General features: G+C 45.1%; 1 protein-coding gene across 1 annotated transcript in view; it reads left to right on the top strand.

Moving 5' to 3' along the window:
- The window catches only part of dve (SATB1_N and homeodomain domain-containing protein dve), a 43,791-nt gene that overhangs the window by 14,636 nt on the left and 8,171 nt on the right, over nt 1-20,984 (top strand). The window contains exon 2 of the mRNA XM_044395829.2: nt 4,591-5,224. Within this exon, the coding sequence (XP_044251764.1) occupies nt 4,591-5,224 (634 nt within the window). The remainder of the gene's footprint in view (nt 1-4,590; nt 5,225-20,984) is intronic.

The following is a 20,984-nucleotide window of genomic DNA, read 5'->3' on the forward strand; positions in this document are numbered from 1 at the left end:
AGAGTCTTGGCCAATGGAAATGGTAATGTCTCGGAGCGAAGCGAAGCTCCTCCCGATAAGCAAAAAAGAAGACAGACATAAACCAGTCGGACATAATCTCAGACGGTGGGGAATGTCAATGTGTAGCTGCACTTGAAGGAAAATATGTGTCTACTGAAGGGTATTACAAATTAAAACCGAAAAACCAAAAAAAAATATTCTTTTAAAAATTTAGATCTATTTTGATATTTATTTATTTTATTTTTTTTTTTTTACTTTATTTTCTGTAGTGTATAATGTCCGATTAAGATCCCAGAAAAAAGATCTCCGATCAGTGTTCGCTGCTCAAGTGATCAACACTTACACTTGCTTACGTGTCTGCTGGCTAAGCAAACTGACAGCGAACATGACAAGAACAAGGTCTTTGACAAGAGTCCCCAGATAGAGGAGCTTATCCACAGATGCTGCCCGAAAATTCCCACCGAACAGGCATTTTCAACTCATTCTCACCAGCGATCAGCTCGATCCACTCGATCCCTATCCCTAACCCATCCGCAAGTTGATCAGTTGATCAGTCATTCCCATCACGCAGCACTCGGGAAAAAACAATTAATGCCTGGCAGGAGGAATCAAATGATATTTGGCCAAGGACAAGACAGCGCCATGGTGCCAGGCGCAACCACGATTTATAGCCCGGGTGGAATGTGCCATACATCAGTCGCAGCCAGGATCAGAGGAGCAAAAACAATTTAGCCTGCAAGGAGGCAGGAGTATCTGCTGTCGATGATTAAAACACATTAAAAATCCAGTAGCCCCGGTAGCTGGGAAAGGGAAAGGGGTTTTTCAGTTTTTCAGTTTTTGGTCGCCTTTCTCGCTGGCTGGTGGAGCCCAAACTAATTTCATATTTTTCATGCAATTGATGAAATTCCATCAAGCCCCCGAAAAAGAGACTCCTTTCTTGGGCAGCAGCCCCATCCATCCCCATCTCCGATTTGTATCTGTATCTGTGTCGCAATCAGAATCCCCAACTGTCCGTCCATCTGTCCGTCCGTCCGTCCGTTCGCTTGATGTTCGGGGACTACCTGTTGCGACGTGTTATTAGGCGACGTATTGACGACAAGCAAACGTCAACCCGAAACGTCAGCTCATCATATCATCGATTGATGCGCATCGCATCGCCCTTCTCCTACCTACCAATCCACCCTTTTTTGGAGGCCCTCTGCATATTTTCGGGACTGAAACAGAAGCTCTCTGCTTGTTCTGGAATTTCAAGAGGGTAAAATAAAAAAAAACACGTCCAATGTTGGGCCTCTAATTTTGTGCACATCCGAGAGTTGCTGTAGTAGTGGTACCCCCTTCGTCAAGGTGGTGATATTTGTTAGTGTAAACTGTCCATCAGCCGATGGGCCGTTCTTGTTCTTCGCCAGCGGACCGAAGTGATTTTGCGCTTTAATGAGGATTATTAAATGCGAGATTATTATGTGCTGCAATTACTTTCCGCTGCCACTGTGCTCGGGGTTTCTTTTCCTTCAGTTTCTTCTTTTTTCGCTCCAGCATCGGCCGCCTCATATTCGGGTTTTTTCCCCCTCTTTGATTTATTTTATTGAACCATAAAAATGTAAATTTTCGCGAGACAAAAGACAAAGTTAATCGTTGTCAATTATGGCCTTTGACAGGTTAATATTAAAACGTTCGGCTTGATGGGTGGAAAGGAATGGGGCGAATATTCAGCTTGATTGGTAGCATTCAGCGAGGATGATCGGCTGGAAGATCAGGAGCGAACCGGGTTGATTAATGCCTTCGGATGGCCATTAATAAGCGGATGGAGAACGGCGGTGGTGTGATCGAGCAGGGATTACTTGGGGCTGCTTTTGGCATGATATATGTGTGCCTATCATAGAGCCAAGACCTTATAAGGAGTGTACAGATTTCTTTGCCAAGTATGATGACTCATTCAGTGCGTTCAATTGCTCCAGAGGATCAGCAACTCGTGGCATTCTTCTTCGATCAGCCCTAATGCCAGGCATTTGGTGGGCAGCCCTTGAAATGTTTGATTATTTCGCAATTTGAGCCCGCTGGCACTGCAGTTTCCGGCAGAGGCGAGCGCCGTCCTCCCCCTCGGGCGGGATGCGGAAACAGGAATCCGGGGGGCAGCACCTCTATTAACATAATCACAACACGAGTCGGTCGTCCGTCGATCCCAACCGAAAATTACGGCAAGTGCAAGCGCGAAGAATATACAGATGCCACATATACATGCATATATCGTATGTATCCTGGGATGTGCCGCTTGGGTAGATCAATTTTTCGGGAACCCAAATCACTGCAGGGCGATCAATTAAAATTTTGATCGAATTTTCGTCAATTTCTTGACATGTGGCCAGGAACAGAAGCCGCGTAGCAAGTCCGCAAAAGAGTGAAAAGTAAAAAGAGGACGGGCAGAGGGACTGAGACAAGACGAGATCAATGTAAGCTGAAATTGTCGGCCGGAGGCCTTAGGCGAAAATTGCTCTGTCTGCGGGTTCCTTTCCATATTCCGCTGCACAGGGAGAAAATCTTATATTTCACGTCTTTTGTTACATTCTAAAAAAAACTTGACTAGAAACGCTGATCGATTTCTTCTTATGATATGCGTGCACCTCAATTCAATATGCTCGAAATGTAAACAAGTCAGAGAATATGCGCATGCAATACTAGAAAATTACCATGCGCATATCGATTTTACCAAGACGTGCTATTTCGTGTGTAGAGCTATTTTATGTTTTTAAAATGTTATATAGATATTTTGAAAGACATCTTTTGTATATATTTTTTTCTGTGCATACCCCACTTCCTCTTCTTCGCTGGCTGCCGCTGCATAGTGAATGAAATTGATTAAAGCGTAAATGAATTTTTGCGGGCCTAAATCGCCGCTGATGGCCAAGAGGAAGAGGTGGGGAGCTGGCGATGATTATAACACAAGATCGATTGCTGCTTGTCGCTGATCGCTAACTCGATGCGGCTACTGTGGAAAGCAGAGACGCCGCTGCAGCTTCAGTTTTAGCCCCAGCTTCACGATGGTCCCAAACCCAAACGCAAACCCCTCTGCTCTCATTAAGTTTCCGAACATGTTTTCGAAAAGGATCTCCTTGGGCAGCGGCTGCCGCTGTTTTTATGCCCTCATTTGACAAACTAGCCAGGGGCGACGATCGACCTGGCCGGGATCAAAATCTCGATGCCTCGGCATCGATTTAAGTTTATCCGCACGATCAGCGCCAAAAAGCCGAAATGCCAATGCCATAATTTTTTGCCAATCCGCACGCACGGGAATGGGAATGGGTATGGGATCAGGGAAAAAACAAACGACGGGATGGAATCCCTGAGCCTTAGAAGCTGATGGAATTCCATGCGTGCCCAGCCAGCATAAACGGTAAAAACGGTAGCCACAGCGAGACGCTATAATTATTGGGGTCGAATCGGGATGGCTAGTGGGAAAATAATGGCTCCTAAGCAGACAGATGAGTTCGGTTCGCCGATGAGCTAGAACTAGTTCAAATGGTGTTATAAAATGTTCAAAAACACGATCTCAAATAAGATGTGATAGAGATAAACTGTTTATTTGGAGAAATAAAAGGAATATTATTACTAGACAACGGATTATATGCAAAAAGTATTCTAAACCTTCGATTCCTAGCGATTTTTGATTAAAGATAAATTGTACTTAAAAATTTGAAATTATTTTTTGAATTTGGATTTTAAGAAAAATAATTTCATCTTTACTAAGTCCGCTTGAACTCGAGTGTTATTAATACTATTTTACTAAAAAGTAGTATTTAATGATAATTATTTTAAATCTGTTATTCCATAAAATGTTGAGGATTCTTAGAACCTTAAATAATTCAGAAAATCTTATCTTACTCTCCAAACTAAGTTCCACAACCGACGGATAGCAATGACAAAATTAATTTATTTTTCTGGATTAGTATATCAGTTTCTTTCAAACTATTTCAATCAAACATATCCGATCAACTCGGAATTCGGTCACCACATCGCAAGGGCAGAGTGCCATCGCTGATTTCGCTGGGGACCAAGTCTTTGGGTCCGATTCCATCATCAATTGCCGCTTTGTGGGGGCTTCGGCTTCGACTTGGAGTTGGACTTGGTCTTGGGTGCGAGGCATTGTGAAAGAGCTTTCTGCTCTTTAATGGACTGGAGACGAGAGCCACATTAATTTAGTTACGCTTCGACAACGATCTCGAGTCGGAGATCTGCGCATCATTAAAGACAATTTCGTGATTCGCCACGATTTGTGCAGCAAATTACTTGCTAAATTATAGAAAGCAAACACTGCCCCTCTGCAGAGGCGGAGGCCTTTGCTCACAAATCAATAGAAATCAACGCCTGTCAGGGCTGAGACGATTCTCATGGCCATTGTTGACTTAATCAATAAAGCGAATTTGGGTTGTTTTCTATTTCGAGTGCGATCGAATCGAATCGAATCGAATGAAGTCGAATAGAGTGGAATGGAAGTGGAAGTGGAAATTTCACCGGATCATTTAGCCAAGCAAACAAGCGACAAATGGAAAATCTCGGCCCAAGTAACTCATTGTCTTTTTTCCCTCTTTTTTTCAGAGTCAGGCCTTGGCCTTAACCAGAGCTGCCAACGCGGCCGCCGTTGTGGCCGCGGCCAATGCCAAATCGCCGAACGCCTCCTCCGCCTCAGCCAGCCTGGCGGATCTGGCCGTCAAGAAGGAGCACTCACTGTCGCCGCCCCACAATGTGGTGCCCATAGTGGGAGTGCCCGGTGAGGATCAGATCCGCCGATCCTCGTTGCAGGGCGTGCAGGAGAAGCTCACCCAGCTGCAGATGCAGCAGCAACACCACCAGCAGCAACAGCAGCAGCAGCAACATCATCACCATCAGCAACATCAGCAGCAGTCGCAGCAGGCGGCTGGCGGAGTGGGTGGTGGCGAGGTGGCTGGGCGCAGGTCCTCTGAGGGCACCCCACCCACATCCTCCCATCCGCCGCCGAACGCCGAGGGACTGGCGCATTCCTCCTCCACAGCCTCATCTAGTCAGAATGCCACGCCCAAGAGCGATCGGGAAAGGGAGCGGGAGAGGGAGCGGGATAGAGAGGAGCGCGTGGAGCGGGGCAGCATATCCTGCCTCCCACCGGCCGCCCTTGGAATGCCGCAGCAGGCCGAGAAGCTCCTCAGCCATCCGGCCCTGGAATCGCGTCGCGAGTTCGACGTCAGCAAAGTGAATCGTGAGTAAAGGAAGCTTTCATTTTGTATTTGTGATGTAAAAGTTGGGCACTCATTCTGTACAATCCTGAGTTGAATGCATTGCATAGTGGTACCTATTCGTTTTTTGGGGTCAGTGAGTCACTAATAGTGACTTCCTTGCAGTTCAAATTGAATGTGACAGGATGCATTTTCCGTTTTTTTCGGTTTTGATATCCAATTAAAAGTTTATTGTTTAAAAATTTTCAACTTGAGTTAGCTTTTTTTGCTAGTATTGGCGACATATGGGTCAACAATAGGGCTCCCTAACACCCTTTTTAATTCTTCTCAATTTTCCGTCACTATTGCTTTCGTTATTGTGTTCGAGTATTCACAGCAGCTTCATTTTATTTAGACAGTGCGACTTCACAAAGCGTTCAAGTTCTAGGCTTAAAAAAAAAAACCATTGCCATTGTTTTCCATTTTTTTAAATTTTTTGATTTAGAATAGCTGGTACTAAAGAAAAAAGCAGAGAAACAGTTTAAAAACAGTTGAGATGAAAGTATCGTAGAAATGCATGAACAATTTCACAAATTAGTTTTTATAAAAGGTAAAAATGTTTTTTGACAGAAAAAATATTCAAATATATTTTATTCAAAGGGTAAAAAATGGTTCTATCTAAGATTCCTGTGCATTAAGAGCCTTTTGTTTAAGTTTTAGTAATTTTTGCAGATTATTTTTTACTTTGGTTCCTTTTAAAGCATCATTGATAGTTGGGGAAATTTAAGAATTGAGAACATGATTTTTCAAAAAAGTATGTTTATTAAAGCTTGATTGATAGGCTTAAATAATTTAAAAATTAATTGAAATGATTCGTAATCAATAATAACCAAGAGAAGGAGTAAGGCAAATAATATTTCTCAATACTATTCATAATCTAGTGCGTGATTATGCGTGTAATTAAAGGGAAGCAAACTAGAGGGGGTAAATTCTCCGGCCACTTTAAAGACACAACTTTAATCAGGCGGCCAGCTGCTGATGGTATTTCCTCTGCCCCAACTAATCCATGAAAAGTTCATTTGATTTGCTCACAAGGCATTAAGCACGTATCCCACAGAAACCCAGAGGAGCACAGAGACAGAGTGAAGCACACACACGCACTCACTGAGTGCGTTCCTTGAGCAATGGCCATGGTAATCTTGTTTGGTTCATCAATAGTTTAGCCATGGCCAGAAGTAAACCTGTGCCACCTTGTTGCGGATGCATACACCGAGTATCTGCCGGATATAAATGGAAACTGTGAAGCCTTTTGCATACCAACGATATCAGTTCACTTCCCTCACTCCATTCAGCCGGAGATACAGATACAGAAACAGACACAGAAACAGCACACAACACTCGTATATGGATCGAAATCCCCTGGATTAAGCATATGAAGCATTCATAACGTTTATTTTGTGTACGGATGTGTAGCTAGCCGTATGTCTATGGAATGTCTGTGTGTGCGAGCAAACATTCGCTTCTGGCTTAGAAAGTGGGTGGGAAGGCGGGGTGGCTGTCATTTGAGCACCCACTTGTGGAGTGTGGAGTGACTGCCACACCCCCGAGGAGGAAGCGTGCCTTGCTTTTGTTTGCCCTGGCTTCAGTCGCTCGTCTCTCGGGCTCTCGCTGCGTATACGCAATCTGGCAGGATGTGGGAGCTTCGAGCTTCGAGCATCGAGCACGTGTGCGATGGCTCAACAGGTGGCTGGTGGCAAATAGCTGTGGATGTGTCAGGGCCAATTTGTGGCTTCGCCTGCGCAAATAGTTGGCCAAACAATTGACTTGAGCGTTAAATATGGGTGTTAATATTTTTGAGTTACCAAATACTTTAAGCTATCTTTTCCAAAAACGATAGTGTGCCAAAAACTTAAACCAACTGAAACACAGAGGGGATTTGATTTGAATTTTGTTGCTGTGAATTTGTGAATCTGTATCGTGTATCGTGTGTATGTGTGTAATGTGCTTTGTAGCATATTTTGAGGATTTGCACAACAAAACGTGGCAGGAGTTGGAAATCGGATCTCCACTGGATGCCGGATCCTAGGATGGAGCTCAGTGCTGTTTGGTTTGCTTATTGTTGCCGTCATTTGGCATTGTTATTGCTGTTCTTGTTATTATTGTCATTTAACATTGCCATTTCCAACAATTCGAACAGCTGCCGTGTGGGTTCATATGTAAATCTGTTTTGTTTCGATGCGTTTTGTTGTGCATATTTCGGGGTGTGTGTGTGTGGGGGTGTGCGTGTGTTTATTGCGCCTAAGCTGCTCAGCGACGCAACACGATATTTATCCTGCCGCACCACCCAACTGCAACCCACCCACCCACTGACTCGCCAGCTGGGCTTTTTCATTTGGGGCTATTTTTATGTTCCTGTTTTTGCGATTCTGATTCTGATTCCGTCTCTGCTGCGCTTCGATTTATGCAGAGTTTAGTATGCAACATTTTCATACGTTAGCCTTAATAAATCCCCAGCCGGCTGCACTTGTCAATATGCCGACTGTCCTGCCCCCTGCCCTCCCCCCGTTTGGTCCTGCAGATGCCACACTGTTGGCACCTATAAGCCTATGCAAACACACACACACACAGGCGGCGCGTTCTGCAATTGAAAATCACTGCGCCTTAGTTAACGACACGTTTGTGGATCAACGCGTTCGGGAAAACGAAACAGGCAGCCCCATCCTCCACCCACTTGACCCTGCTGTTGAATCATTGTTACCACCAAAAGTGGAGCAGCAGCGGCATCGGTGGCAGCTGCATCCGCATGTGTCATAAGCCAGGCGGCGGCACCATGCACACAGGACATAAGCACGCGCTCAAGGATTCAAAAAATGGGCACCCATTCGATCGGCTATTATGCAGATGTCATGATGCGGGCGGGATTGTATAATGAGATGGAGGCGGCTAGAAAGACTGGCCGAAAGAACCCCCGATAAGCCCTGATGGACGCACAAGTGTCGGCAAAGCTGGGCAGTAAGTTCTACCCACTGGTAATCAGGCGACACAAAAGCATTGCACAGCTCCTGCTGCCGGATAAGAGATACTCAACGAGAGAGATGGAGTTTCGCAATCACACGCAAAACTAGCTCCGACTCAACTGAAGCACCTAACTCCTCCTCACCTGTGAGGGAAGTGGCTAAGTCCTGGGCCGATGGATCCGCTGGGGCGACAGGTGGGTGGGGTGGGGTTGAATGGGGTGAGGTGGGCTGAGCGGCAGCAGCTTAAGTGTTAAGCGTTATGCACAGTGGCCAGTGCAGAGCTGAATGATACCACTCACCTAAGCCGGTTCCCAAAACCCACTCTTCATTGCCCCACCACCCCATCCAAAACCCAATCCCAAAGCTCCATATGTGCTCTACTGCATAGAGACTAGATGCAGATGCGGATACAGATACAGATACAGCCTCAGATTGAGATACAAATTCGAATAAATGCCAAAAGCAACAGGAGGCCACATTTCCGAATTATAAGCAAAAAGGGATTGGCCCGTCCAGCAGCAGGAACAACAACAACAGTCGCAGGATAAAAGCCCGTTGTTGCCAACCAGCCACACACACAAACACTAACACACATATATATGTCGGAATACATTTAGCCAGGACATCGCCAGGAGCTAAAGGCAGGTGCTGCAGGTGATGCTGATTGAGTTAAGCCACCATCATCGAGTGCACTGAAAAATGTAGAAGACCAACCCTAAACGATAGTCGCCATAAGAAGGAAAATCTTAAAATTTTTATAAAAAATATCGGAAATTTCTAATTTAATTGTCATTATTTAAAATATTTATTTATTAAAACAAACCCTATTTTTTTATCACCAATTTTTCAACGTGCATCTGCGACACAAGATGCTCCTCCTGGTGCCTCCAGCTCCAGTTAGTCCCTTTATCCCTCACACAAAGAGAACTACAAATTTTAAGGATTTAAATGCAGGGCGAGGTGAACGAATCGAACTTTCGGAGCTGCCACAACGAGAGATGAGCCGGAGAAAGCATCCTGCCCCTCCTCCGCCCACTCGGCAATCGTGCCACTTCCACCTTGCAACCTAAAGCTCGATTCGAGCGGCTTAGGGCTCCAGCTCCCAGTGCGTTTTCGGTTTATAATCGAATAAATACTCCCTCTGTGTGTGCTGTGCGATTATCAAAACAGAAGCACATACCATATACATATGGCTGCAACAGAGGAACTGCAACTATAAATCACTTGCATTAACTTTGAGCGCTTTTGTGCGAGTAAATATATGTGGGAGCATAGAGTATATCTATTAATACTCGAGTGGAATTATGCCGGCAGCACATTTGTAATTAGACAAGGACTTGGCTCTGCCAAAGGGGTTCGATTATGAATATTATAAGACTCGGTAATTTTACGTTTTGCCAACAACAGCTGCAGCTGGGATTTGCCATAAGCTTCCCCTCAGAGGGTCTAAAGGACACACTTTCTTGAAACTCTCTACAGGCATCTTATTAAACTCCAAACAAAAGCCAGAGTGCCAATTAATGCTGCTGCTAAACCGTTTATTTCCTGTCACTTCATATTGAATTTTCCCCAACTAGCCGGCACATTCAATATTCCACTTTAACTCTATATTTTCACATACGCACACATAAAGGGTATTAGGGGAATTAGGAAAATCACCAGGCGAGAGAGAGAACAACTAATGCGAACGCAACTGGGCGTTTCATAATCCACAAGCGAAAACAAAATCATCATCATCATCAAGGAGAGAAGAGGGTATGAGAAGGACCACCCAAGGACATTAAGCAAAAGCATCAAGTTTGCGACTTATCCTGCGACCTAAGCCTCCTGAACCCGGTGAACATTCAGCTCAGAAAAAGGGTAGAAGCAGCCCTCTTGCCTCTCTTTCTACCCCTTGTATAGCGCTCTCTCTCTCCCTTTCGACTGCCTGCTTTGCATGCGAATTTGGCGCCAAAAACTTTCGAGTTCCAGCCCGAGTTGCTCGAGCCGAGGGCACGACATTATTTGGGAATCCCTTATCCCTTTATCTGGCTTTAGCCCTAATCCCATCAGACACAAATGAAGAGAAGTTTCACGTTTCGAGTTGCCTCGGCCGCCTCTTCCGTCGCCTCTGCTCCTTTTCCAGCTCCTTAAGCTTTTGTTTTTGTTCCTTTGCTTTTGAAGTGCTTTGGCAATGGCAACGACGTCGGGATTAGGCCGCCAGCTAATGCGTCCTTGTGCCTGTGTGCGTGTCCTTTTCCGTCTCCGCATCGGTATGTGTATATGTGTGTGTGTGTGTGTGTAAGCCAGGTGGGTTAGACGGCGGCCCAGACGATTCCCAGTTTTGGGAGCGAGTCGACGTCGAGTCTTTGGGGATGCTAATCCCAATACGACTGGCAATCCTGCCAAACTGCCGGCAGACAACGCACAACCTTGCCGCTTACTAGCTGCAGGCGATATACTGAGAGAAATATGTAGTGTGTAGTAGTAATTTAATTATTAAATATTATATTATTATTATTATATTATAAAAATTATTATTATAAAAATTAAATATTATTGAATATAAAAAGATATAAGAAATTTTATCCTATTGTGAAAATAAAATTCCTTTGAAATTTTTCTTGTTCTTAAAAATTATTACCATTTCCTCTCATTAAAAATAAATTATGTTGCAATTTTTTTGGTTCAATGTATCCAAACTTCCATAGATATACTTTCACACTCCCTTGCTTATTTCACCTCCCCTTATTTCTCTCGGTGTGCTGGCAGGCTTTATTGATCGCGCTGGGGATTATCCAGGGCGCTGGCATATTGGCAGCCTGGCAGTCGGGCAGGCGATTGTCCATTTTCAATTTGTGCTCCACCAGCGATTCGGGAACGGGAAGGGCATGGTCGTCGAAATGGAAGGGGTTTCGCTTTTGGAGGAGTGGGCAGTGGTAGTGGGCCTGTAATCCGTTCGAATGCCCGTCCAATGCTGCCTATAAGTTCGGATACATCTATATTCGTACATATATATGCACAGTGCACATTGTTTATGCTGCTTAAAGCCAGTGGCTGTCTGGTGCTTTGTTGTTTTAGCCTCCATATGAATCATACGCAACGTAATCCCAATTCGTTTAAGTCACTGACAATCCATGGATGCCCAGGCGATGCCGCAACGCATCCACACGAACACAGACACTCACACACACTCTCGCATTGTCCAATGCCAAATTGTAGCCCCCCTCCCCCACCCATGACAACCCCCCTTTCCGCCGCCACCACTGCTTTCCGTTGGGTCGAGCATATTTTCGCAATAAAGTAGATCCCGCATTAATCCCAACGATTTTGTGCTCTGGGCATTGCGTGTGCTTTATTTGTCCGTGTATGGGTGCCGGCTCCGTTCAATGTACGAGTGTATCCGTGTGCCCGTTTACATGTCTGTATGTGTGTGTCTGTGTTAATCCTTAAACCGGCAGAGCTAAAGCTGCCCGCGCTGACGTCGCTGCCGACTGCAACCGAAAAAGGCCCAAAAGCATGCCATGAGTTGGAGTTTTCGAAGGGCGTGCGGTGGTTTTTTGGGCGGAAGGAGGCAACGAAAGGGGGGTGGAGGTCGGTGGGCCCCACACAGCGACAGCAACGCACAGTGACAGCCCGACCCCCTTTCCCAACCACCCCCTTTCACGCCGCCCGCCCTTCGAGTCACGGTTTGCGGATGAGTCGATGGCGACGGCTGCTGCTGCTGCTGCTGTTGGGAGATTAACTTTTTTCCATGCAAACAGTGGCGGTGTGGCGGGGGGCTTAGGGGGGAATTGACAAGGGGACCGGCTGTGGGGGCCGGGATTTTGCGTTTGCGTTTGCTTTTGCTGGCCGTGTGGGCGAGGGATTTAATTTCGTGCGGGATTATTATTTCGGATTTAACTCTTCGTTTTATGGATCGCTTGGCATTATAATGAACAGCGGCGTCGCTGAATGGCCATGGGCGTGAAAGGGGGGCCAGCTAGTCATTACATCTAAAAATACAGAAATAGATACTTGTTTGATTTAAAATTATTTCAAATTTTAAAAAGTCAAGATGAGTAAATAAAATTATTTACCTTTAATTTATTATGAATTTTTTTTTTGTGAAATAAAAAAATATATTTTAAATGTTAGACTAATGTAACTTGTAGATTTATAATTACAGCTAATTACATTGACTACAATGTATGCATATGATCTTTCAGATAGTGTTTTACATTGTTGTTTGCGATTTTGTAGTACAATTCATGTTTTTCAGTAATTTCTATTTTCAAGACAAATCCATTATAATCCAACCATCCCCCCTTAACCCATCATATCCCAAATGTAAACCACTTTTACTCGAGGTTAGCACGCCACTGTTCTATAACCCGCTTTGGCATTATAAACTCCGGTGTATTTTTATAACTAAAACCTTCGCATCGCCTGCGACAGCTTCAGCTTCAGCGTTCAGCAATCCCCGCCAACGGAAACTGTGAACCCGAATCCATTATAGCTTAAGCTGCTGCCAACACCAACAGCCGGGGTACACACAGATACACACGCACACACGTACAGCTGGGGCATTATCCCAAAACGAAATGACATCCCTTGGAAATTAATCCTTAATTCCATTCATTTCGTATAATCCCTGAGATATACTTTGATAAGCGTAATGCGGGGCCAGGGTTTAACTGCAGAGCGAGCGAGATGGGGCTATAGAGAGAGAGAGGTAGTCTAAGAGGGGGGTGGGGGGTGTGTACGTGTGAGCCGCAGGAGAGAGAGCGAGAGTGAGAGAGAGAGAGCCCAGAGCCACATGTTGCTATCAATTTGTGTGCGTGTTTCCCCCGTTTGCATTTGTATCTGTGCCTCTGCCCCCGGCCTCTGTATCTGTGTGAGTAGCCCTATCGCGTCTGTGTGCGTGTGGGCCAGAACTCTCGACTCTCGCAGCTGAGTTTTCGGTTTCGGTTTCGGTCTCGGTTTCCGCTAAAGTATCTTTAGTATCGTGCCAAACATGCTGGAAGAAGGTTGGTGTTACTGTTACTGCTTCTCGCTACTCCCTGTGTTTTCGTTCCGTTCGCGCCGGTCATTTGTGTTTGTTGTTTGTGTTTGTTCTTGATGTTTTATGTTTGATGGCCTGGCCAGCAATTGGATTATGGATTTGAGGCTCGGGATTATGGGCAGACTCTATGAGTGTGTGTGTGTTAACCCAAGATGAACCCGTCTATCTAACTATCCTAGTGAACTGTGAATTGTGTGAGGTGGTGACCTGCAAGGACAAGTGGCTCAGGACATCCTACACAATAGATCCCGCCATTGAGTTCCTCTTTTAACACCCTGACAGCTGTGTGTGTGCTTGCGTGTATCTGAGTGTTTTGAGTCTCCAGACCAGATTTGCCACACCACTGTCAAGTCGCATTTGTCAACAAAGGCTACGGCTACGGCTAGAGCAACACACTGGCAAACAACACACAACACAACACAGCAAACAAACACACAAAGCGCTCAAATGAACTTAAAAAGCAGAGCGAAAGCTTTTAAATCTGTTGCTTTCGTGCAGGCTAATCCCTATGAAGTTCACTAGATTTTGCTTTGTTGCTGTTGTTGTCCCAGTTCAACAGTGGCAGACACCAGCTCACCAGCACACACACCAACACAGCGAAGTACTCGCTCACAGATACACACAGACACAGAGGAAGTAAAGCTGGCAAGGGAGAGCTGCCAACAAGAGCAACAACAATGCACGGCGCGCTTTGGCACTTAAACCGAACTGAGCCGTCGGGCAGAGCTCATCCTCATCCTCAACCCAACACCCCCCTTCCCCATCCCCATCCCCCCAAGGGAGCAGGTTGGAGCTGGGCAAAGCAGCCACCCACCCAACCACCCACCCACTGACCTAAGCCACGCTCACCCACCGCCATCCACAAGCCACCCAACACCCACAAAAATAAAAGCCAGAGCAAAAACAAACAAGCAGCGAGGCTGTGAAAATAAAATAAAGCCTGAGAGAAGGATAAATGAAAGGGGGAACTGAGCTAGGGGTCTGGACGGGATCATCTATGTGGGTACTACAGGTCTTCGAGTAAATAAAGTTGTGCTATATTGATCTTAAAGAAGTGACAGTTTAATATTCAGTCTAACCAGGCACAGTCTTACCTTACATCGGTCTTTAAATAGACAACCGATCTTACACAATGATTTATTCTTTAATATGAAATTATTTATTCTTTAGTATGATCAATACCTATATTTTTATTAAATATATAATGTTACATTAATAAGCTCTCCCTTATTATAAATTACATAAATTAATCTTAAATTCACTGATCTTTGTAGAAAACTTAAATAGAGTTTTATCAATTAAGGAAGATCGAGTTAGTCATTACTCTTTACCCCTAAAAAACGTTGTTGCCTAGCAAAAGCCTCTTAGATCCGTTTCCAAACCGATTACCATATGGCATTCTTGGCTTTCGAAATGCGTAACCAGGCAAAGTTCCGCTTTGATTTCGATCTGCAAATCCGTTCTCTTTGATCCCGATTTCAGAACATGTTCAACCCTAACGCAAAGCTTTTTCCACTGCCAATCTGAGATTAAGCGCGAGATCTGCTCATTACAATAGTGCTCAAAAGGCATTTAATTACCCAACCCTCGGGTTACTCGGAGTACTCCGTCATATCTGATTATAAAACCCGGAGTGACTCCTCAAGCGTGCTGACTGGTGATTAGTTAGCGTGGTTTCGCTTATTATGCCTAAAAAGCGAATTCCTCCTCGGATTAAAAACCATCGCGCAGCTCGGTGGCTTCATCCCTTCCTCAGCCGGTCGAGTTCCACCCCATTCCGCTTAGAGATTATACCAACTTTTGACTAATTTGATTATCTGATTTGGTATTCATAGTCAGAGGCTCCCTCGCCCACCTCGACCCGTTTTTAGTTGGCTAGCTGATGCATTTTTTCACTGGCTCCACAGGCGGTCGAGTGTCATGTGTGTCCCTGGAATCCCCAAAGATTTAACTGTAAAAGCCCCACGGCATTGCTCCCACATCCGAGTGCCCATGCATATGTACATATATGCATGGCATGGAGCACGGAGCACGGAGCGAAAAAAAAATCAACTCGAATACCGCCGGCATTGGATGAAATCGCAAAAAATTAGTAGTTAATCCCCTTAAATTGAATGCCGCAGATGGTGTGGCCATTGTCGTTGTCGTTCTGTTTCCGTTGCTATTTGGCTAGTTCATCTAGCTGATACAGGCAAAAAGGAAACAAAAGTAGAGAAGTTAACTGGGTGTTTTGGACAGCGCAGAGTTGGCCAACAGAGAAGCTAACACCGCAAACAAGAGGCGTGTGTTTGCGGCAATTAGCCGGAGTTGCCACATAATACGCGCGGATAAATGTTTAAGATTTTAAGTTGGCAAAGGCCAGATATGTTCTGTTCTGTTCTCGGACCTAAGCTGTCAGCCGAGGGAGCCGAGTATGTGTTACTGTGTTTGCGGTTTGGCTTTTGTGGCCAGGGCTTAGGGCCCCGGCACTTAATCCGCAACTAGTGAAGAAATCTGTTGAGAAATTTAACCTAATCCCGGCCAGAGTTCAGAGATCTCTGCACAGTGGATCCAACAAAAGGCTGAAAATAATGACGAACTCAAAGGGAGGGGGGACTTATAATGGCACTGCGTAAATCCCCTTCAAATTAAGCTCCTTGGCAGCCTCGCGTATCGACGTCTCGCACCCTTCATCCCAATTCCCAACTCCCAGCCATTCCAGCCCATTCCGATTTCGATTCCGATTCCGAGGCGAGGTTACGCTTAATGCAAATACAATGCTACGCGCTCACCGCAGCCGGATCAAATTTCATCCTCCTCGGAGGGCAACGCAAGCCCCTCGGATCCCCCTCCACTGCTCCCGCTGCCCCTGGGGGCAGACAAAGCCCAAATGCCAAAATACCAATGCGATATGGCGACATCGTCGACATCCTTTCTGCCTCCTTCTGAGTAGGACATCGTCGACATCGTCTGTGGGCCACTAATAAACCCAAGCTCCCCCTTCCGCCGCCGCCTCTGTAAAGCCGCTCATCTGGCAGCTCCTTCAGCACAGCCCCTCTTCGCCCCCTCCTCGCTTCTCTTCCAGTTCGCAGTTCATTGGCAGCGGATTAAGCCGGCGCGCATTCGCAGAGGCAGTAAATACAAAAGACGCTTTTGCCATTGGATCGATTTAAAATACTTCAGCGGCAAGGAAAATAAGCGGGACAGAGAAGAAAAATCAGTTGTGGGTATTATTAATAAGCGCAAAAGGGGCAGAGGCGGAGGAGGCGGAAGGGTAATATGCATAAGCACCATTAACTTGTACTTAAAACTGTGGCAGGTGGTTGAGCCGGGGGTGCGGACCGCTTAAAACAGGGGGGGGGGGGGGGGCGGTATCGCCCCCTCGCTCGCTGGCTGAATGTAACTTAATTCGCCGTGTGGCTGCCAGCGTCTTCAAGCGGATTATATTAATCAATACAGTGATATATATGGCCTTTGTTCAGCCTTCCAGCTCCTTGCAGCTCCTCTGCGCTTCCTCTTCCTCATTTGCCTGCGAGAAGGCTTTAAATCCGACTGACAGCCACTAGGCGTATACTTGATGTACTCCATCCGCAGTGATACTTTCGCTGGAGAGTGGAAAGCTTTGTGAATTAATTTAAATACATATTTGAAACTGAGAACGAAAGGTGTATTGTTTCAAGATAAATAAATTCGGGATATAATATTCAAGAGAATTTTTTAATTTGGAAGGATAGTTTAAACAAGTCCACTGGGTATCTGCAAGTCGTCATTTATGGATTGCCCCTTGGTTTCTCGCCTGAGACTCACTTCGAGTTCTTTTGCCCGCTTTAATTGAATCAATGGCACAGATCGCATGTTGTGCTCCTTTTGCCTTCTGCCTTCTGCCACCGCCGACCAGAGACTTTGTTTGGCTTTAAGCAGGAAGATTTAAACGTAATGCTAGCCGCCTGGCTGGCATATTCATGCATTTATGAATATATATGTATACACACATGCCTATAATTCAGTCACACAGTCAAAGCGTCTTAAGCGCTAAGTAGAAGCAACGTAAATAAGTAATATTGATAACTAAAGTGATTAAGGTTGCCTTTGGTCTGCTGTTGCCGTTGCAGTTGCAGTTCCCTTTGCTCCGTGTCTGTGGCTTTGTTTTTGTCTTTGTCCGCTGCAACTTAAGTATGGATCCCTCCACTGCTGCTGAGTGGGTGGCCAACTTGGTCAATTCAAAGTGCTTAAAACAAACGCAGTTCACGATGGGTAGACATACGATTTCTTGGGTGCCATTTCGGCTTTGGCCCTTTCTTTTCCGAGCTGCGATTATGTTTGGTTCAACTGGTTTCTGGTTGATTTTTGGAACAAAAACCCTTCCCTTTGGACTTCTATCTCGGCTGCGCTTGTTTGCAGACATTATCGACATTTAAATCCCTTATTTGTGTCTGCTGCTCGGGCGTCCTTTTCGAGCGCACTTGATGGCATTTGACAAATTGAAAATCCTTTTGTGGCCAGCGGTCGTCCTTGTGTGCACGCATGGCCTTATCCTGCAGTTCATAATTTTAATCCGGTTCCACAAAAATGTCTGCTTATTTGCATCGTCGGAGAACCCAGAGCTCTCGACATTCTTTGCGCTTTAATTATTCACTTCTTGGACTCGTTTTAATCTGGCTGCCATCAATTTATCATGGCTCTCGATTCGATACGATTGCATAACTGGGCATTGGCATTTGCCCGAGAGCTGAGAGTCATTTGGCCGAAAAATACACATCATAATCCTTTTGTAAGGATTTGTCCTCGGCACATGGCTTTGCCTCGCCTCGAGCAGCCCAACCCCCTGTGCATTCAATTATCGTTGGCCTCGCAGTTGGCCATTGTCTCAGGGTCCCTGTCCGCAAATTCGCAAAACTAATGAAGTGCTGCAGCTCCTTGAGCAGCCTGCTAATGCCACTAGAGTCCTTTTTCCTTGGACTTCCCCTCCGTGGACTCATGGACTCCTGGACGGCTGGACTCTTGAACTCTTCAGCCACTTGGCCGCATGTATAAGCATGTTTTCTGGTTTGCTTCACAGACAAAGCTTAGAACCACTTAAGAAAATCCATTCACAACCTGAAACTAACTAGAGTCCTGCCGTTGGCTCTGCCCATGTGTGTGTGAGTCCTGCAAAGATTTTCGAATGCTACGTCTGAGGTTTTGCCCCTGTCGTTTTTGCCGGCAAAAGAAAGCTCACCTGATGATGGTCCCAAATCAACATATGAAGCAAACAACAAAAAGGATTAAGTCCAAGACACACACAGACACCCACACACATTAGCCCTTTGCATAGTTTTATATGTCTAAGGACAAAAAATGAATTTATTGCGCAACAAAAACAAAACTTGAGACAATTCCGAAGCCTAAGCCATGGGGCCGAGGCCAATTTAGCAGTTGAGAACTTAAGGGTTGGGCAAAGGATTCAAATAAATTACCGCTACGGGCCATACTTATTTCATTAGGATTATTTTTGACTAACATTTACGGCCTCCCCCACTCCGAGGACTCCGTTTGCGAAGTAATTGGAGGAGAGCTAGATGGCGAGTCAAAGGATTCCTGATTTCCGGCTATATCCGACTGGGCGGATTTCGATTTGTTCGCCGATTCGGGGGCGCTAAACGCGAACAGTCAGCGATAAAAAGAAGGAAAAGGAAAATGCCTCACGGCATTAATTATAATCCGCTTAAAAGTTTCAACATGTTTTCCCAGCCCCCCAAAAGCCCCATTCAAAAAACACACGACTACAAATAAGGCGGCACAAAAAAAGCCAAAGTACAAATCTCAAAATACGCCTCTGACTCAGAGAAAAAAGGCCACGAGGAAGAGGGCCAACTCAAATGCAGAGTGCAGATTTCTCGCATGTGCACAAGTGGAACTCGAACTCGAACTCGGAGTGCTGAAGAGCATTGACTCTGATTCGGAACAGAAGTGTTTATGGGGGTGAAAGATCAGTCCAAGAGGCAGCTCAAAGACCCTCGACTTACAACAAAGGCGATTCGTAATCCTGGGAGAGAAAGCAAGGCGATAAAATACATGATTTCTTGTACCAATGCTATTTTGAAATAAAATCTACTGCAGTAGATTCATGAAAAGAGAAATATTCGAAAATCATTTTCCAAAACTTAGAAATATATACATTTCAACGATAATATTCTACTAATGTTTTTATGATATTGCTGCAACAAAACCAACCTTATATTGATTATACATTTTTAATGAATGAATGAATGAGAATTCACAATCATTCTTTATTACCTCAGTAATACCTAAAAGATCCAAACTAATTGGCAATCCCGCAAGGCTTTTCAATGGCTAATCTTTAATTTCCTAGGTATTCATTATTCCGTAAGGCAAGGGCAATTCTTAGGCAGCTTGTTTTTCCTGGGTCCTGCGGCAGGGGAGCAGAAAAGACCCGAGGCAAGACGCAAACCGATTTTCATTTTATTGTCCTGCTTAATATGTTTGTTTTTCTTTTGAAAGTGCAGCGGGTCAGGGAGCAGCGGGGAAAGGGGGCGAGCAGGAAAATCAGGGAAAGCGCAGGGACTAAGGCCAGGATATGTGCAGGCAGCCAAAGGTGTGAGATGCCAGCCAAGTGAAAGGCTCATGCGTGTGTGTGTGCGTACTTCCCTTTGTGTGGGGAAAGTTCTTAAGTCGCTCCGAATGCTGCTGAAGCTGAAACTCCGAGAGCTGTCGAGGCATTATAAATTAAAATGCACGCATTAAAAATTCTACTAAAAAGAGTTTGCAATTAAGTAGGACTTAAGTTGAAGTGTAAATAAAAATGCACACACACACATCCCGAAGGAAGCTGGAAATTTGTTTGCTGGCGTGAAGTGAAGGAAAAACTTGTGGCAATTTCCTTAAGACTATTGCTTAATTTCCGGTCACTCTTCCTTGCCGAACACCGCCCACTGCAAACACCCATGAACATACACACGATGGCAAAGGGAAGCCTACTTAAGACCCTTAAAATCCTTGAGATTTTTTGCACTGGTCAAGCAATGATAAGCAAATTTCCCAACAGTTCACTTGGCTTAAGACGAACCCTTTCCCCACAATCATCCCTTTTCCAGCTGCTGCTCATGTGTCCGTTCGGGTTATTAAAACTTTTGGTCTGTTGAAATTTTAATTTTCCTAAATACCCAAATCACTCAAAATCATTTTAATAAGTAAATTATGAGCAGGCTGCCTATAAATAAACAATCACACAATTTATTCCATCGAAAAAGTCGAGAAAAGACTACAAATATTTGCCAGGCCGAGAAGGATACTTGAGTAATCCTTTGCAGTCACCTAAATAGCTTCGCTTGCCCATAGTTTGTGTGCGTGTGTAGGGATTAAATCGTTTTGATGTCCTTGCCAGGGCAATTTATAATTATTTGTTTGCCTCGTTTGCCTGTGGTCAGCCAATTGGTCAATTTCTTAGAAGAAAGTCGAGTGGATAAAACTTTTCCCCCCAAACCCCAAATTCTGATATTTTATGCACATGAGATGTTTCTGGAAACTTTTCAAAAGATTATAAGTTGAGAGACCTTAAAGGAAAACGGGGGGGAAAACCGCTCCTGGCCGTTACCTTCGCTGCCATTCTCCTTGAGCTGGGAATTTTCCAATTTCGCTTGATTGCGATGACTGAACTTGATTATTTCTGCCGCCATCGATGCAGGTTAATAAATCTTAAGCCGCGTGCCGGTTCGCGGGGATTCGATTCGATGAGTAGGGCTGGTGGGATGGATAGCGTCTTAGCCCCCGGAAAGTAGAGTTCAT

This window comes from Drosophila takahashii, chromosome 2R (assembly GCF_030179915.1).
Source record: "Drosophila takahashii strain IR98-3 E-12201 chromosome 2R, DtakHiC1v2, whole genome shotgun sequence".
NCBI classification, from domain to species: Eukaryota; Metazoa; Arthropoda; class Insecta; order Diptera; family Drosophilidae; genus Drosophila; species Drosophila takahashii.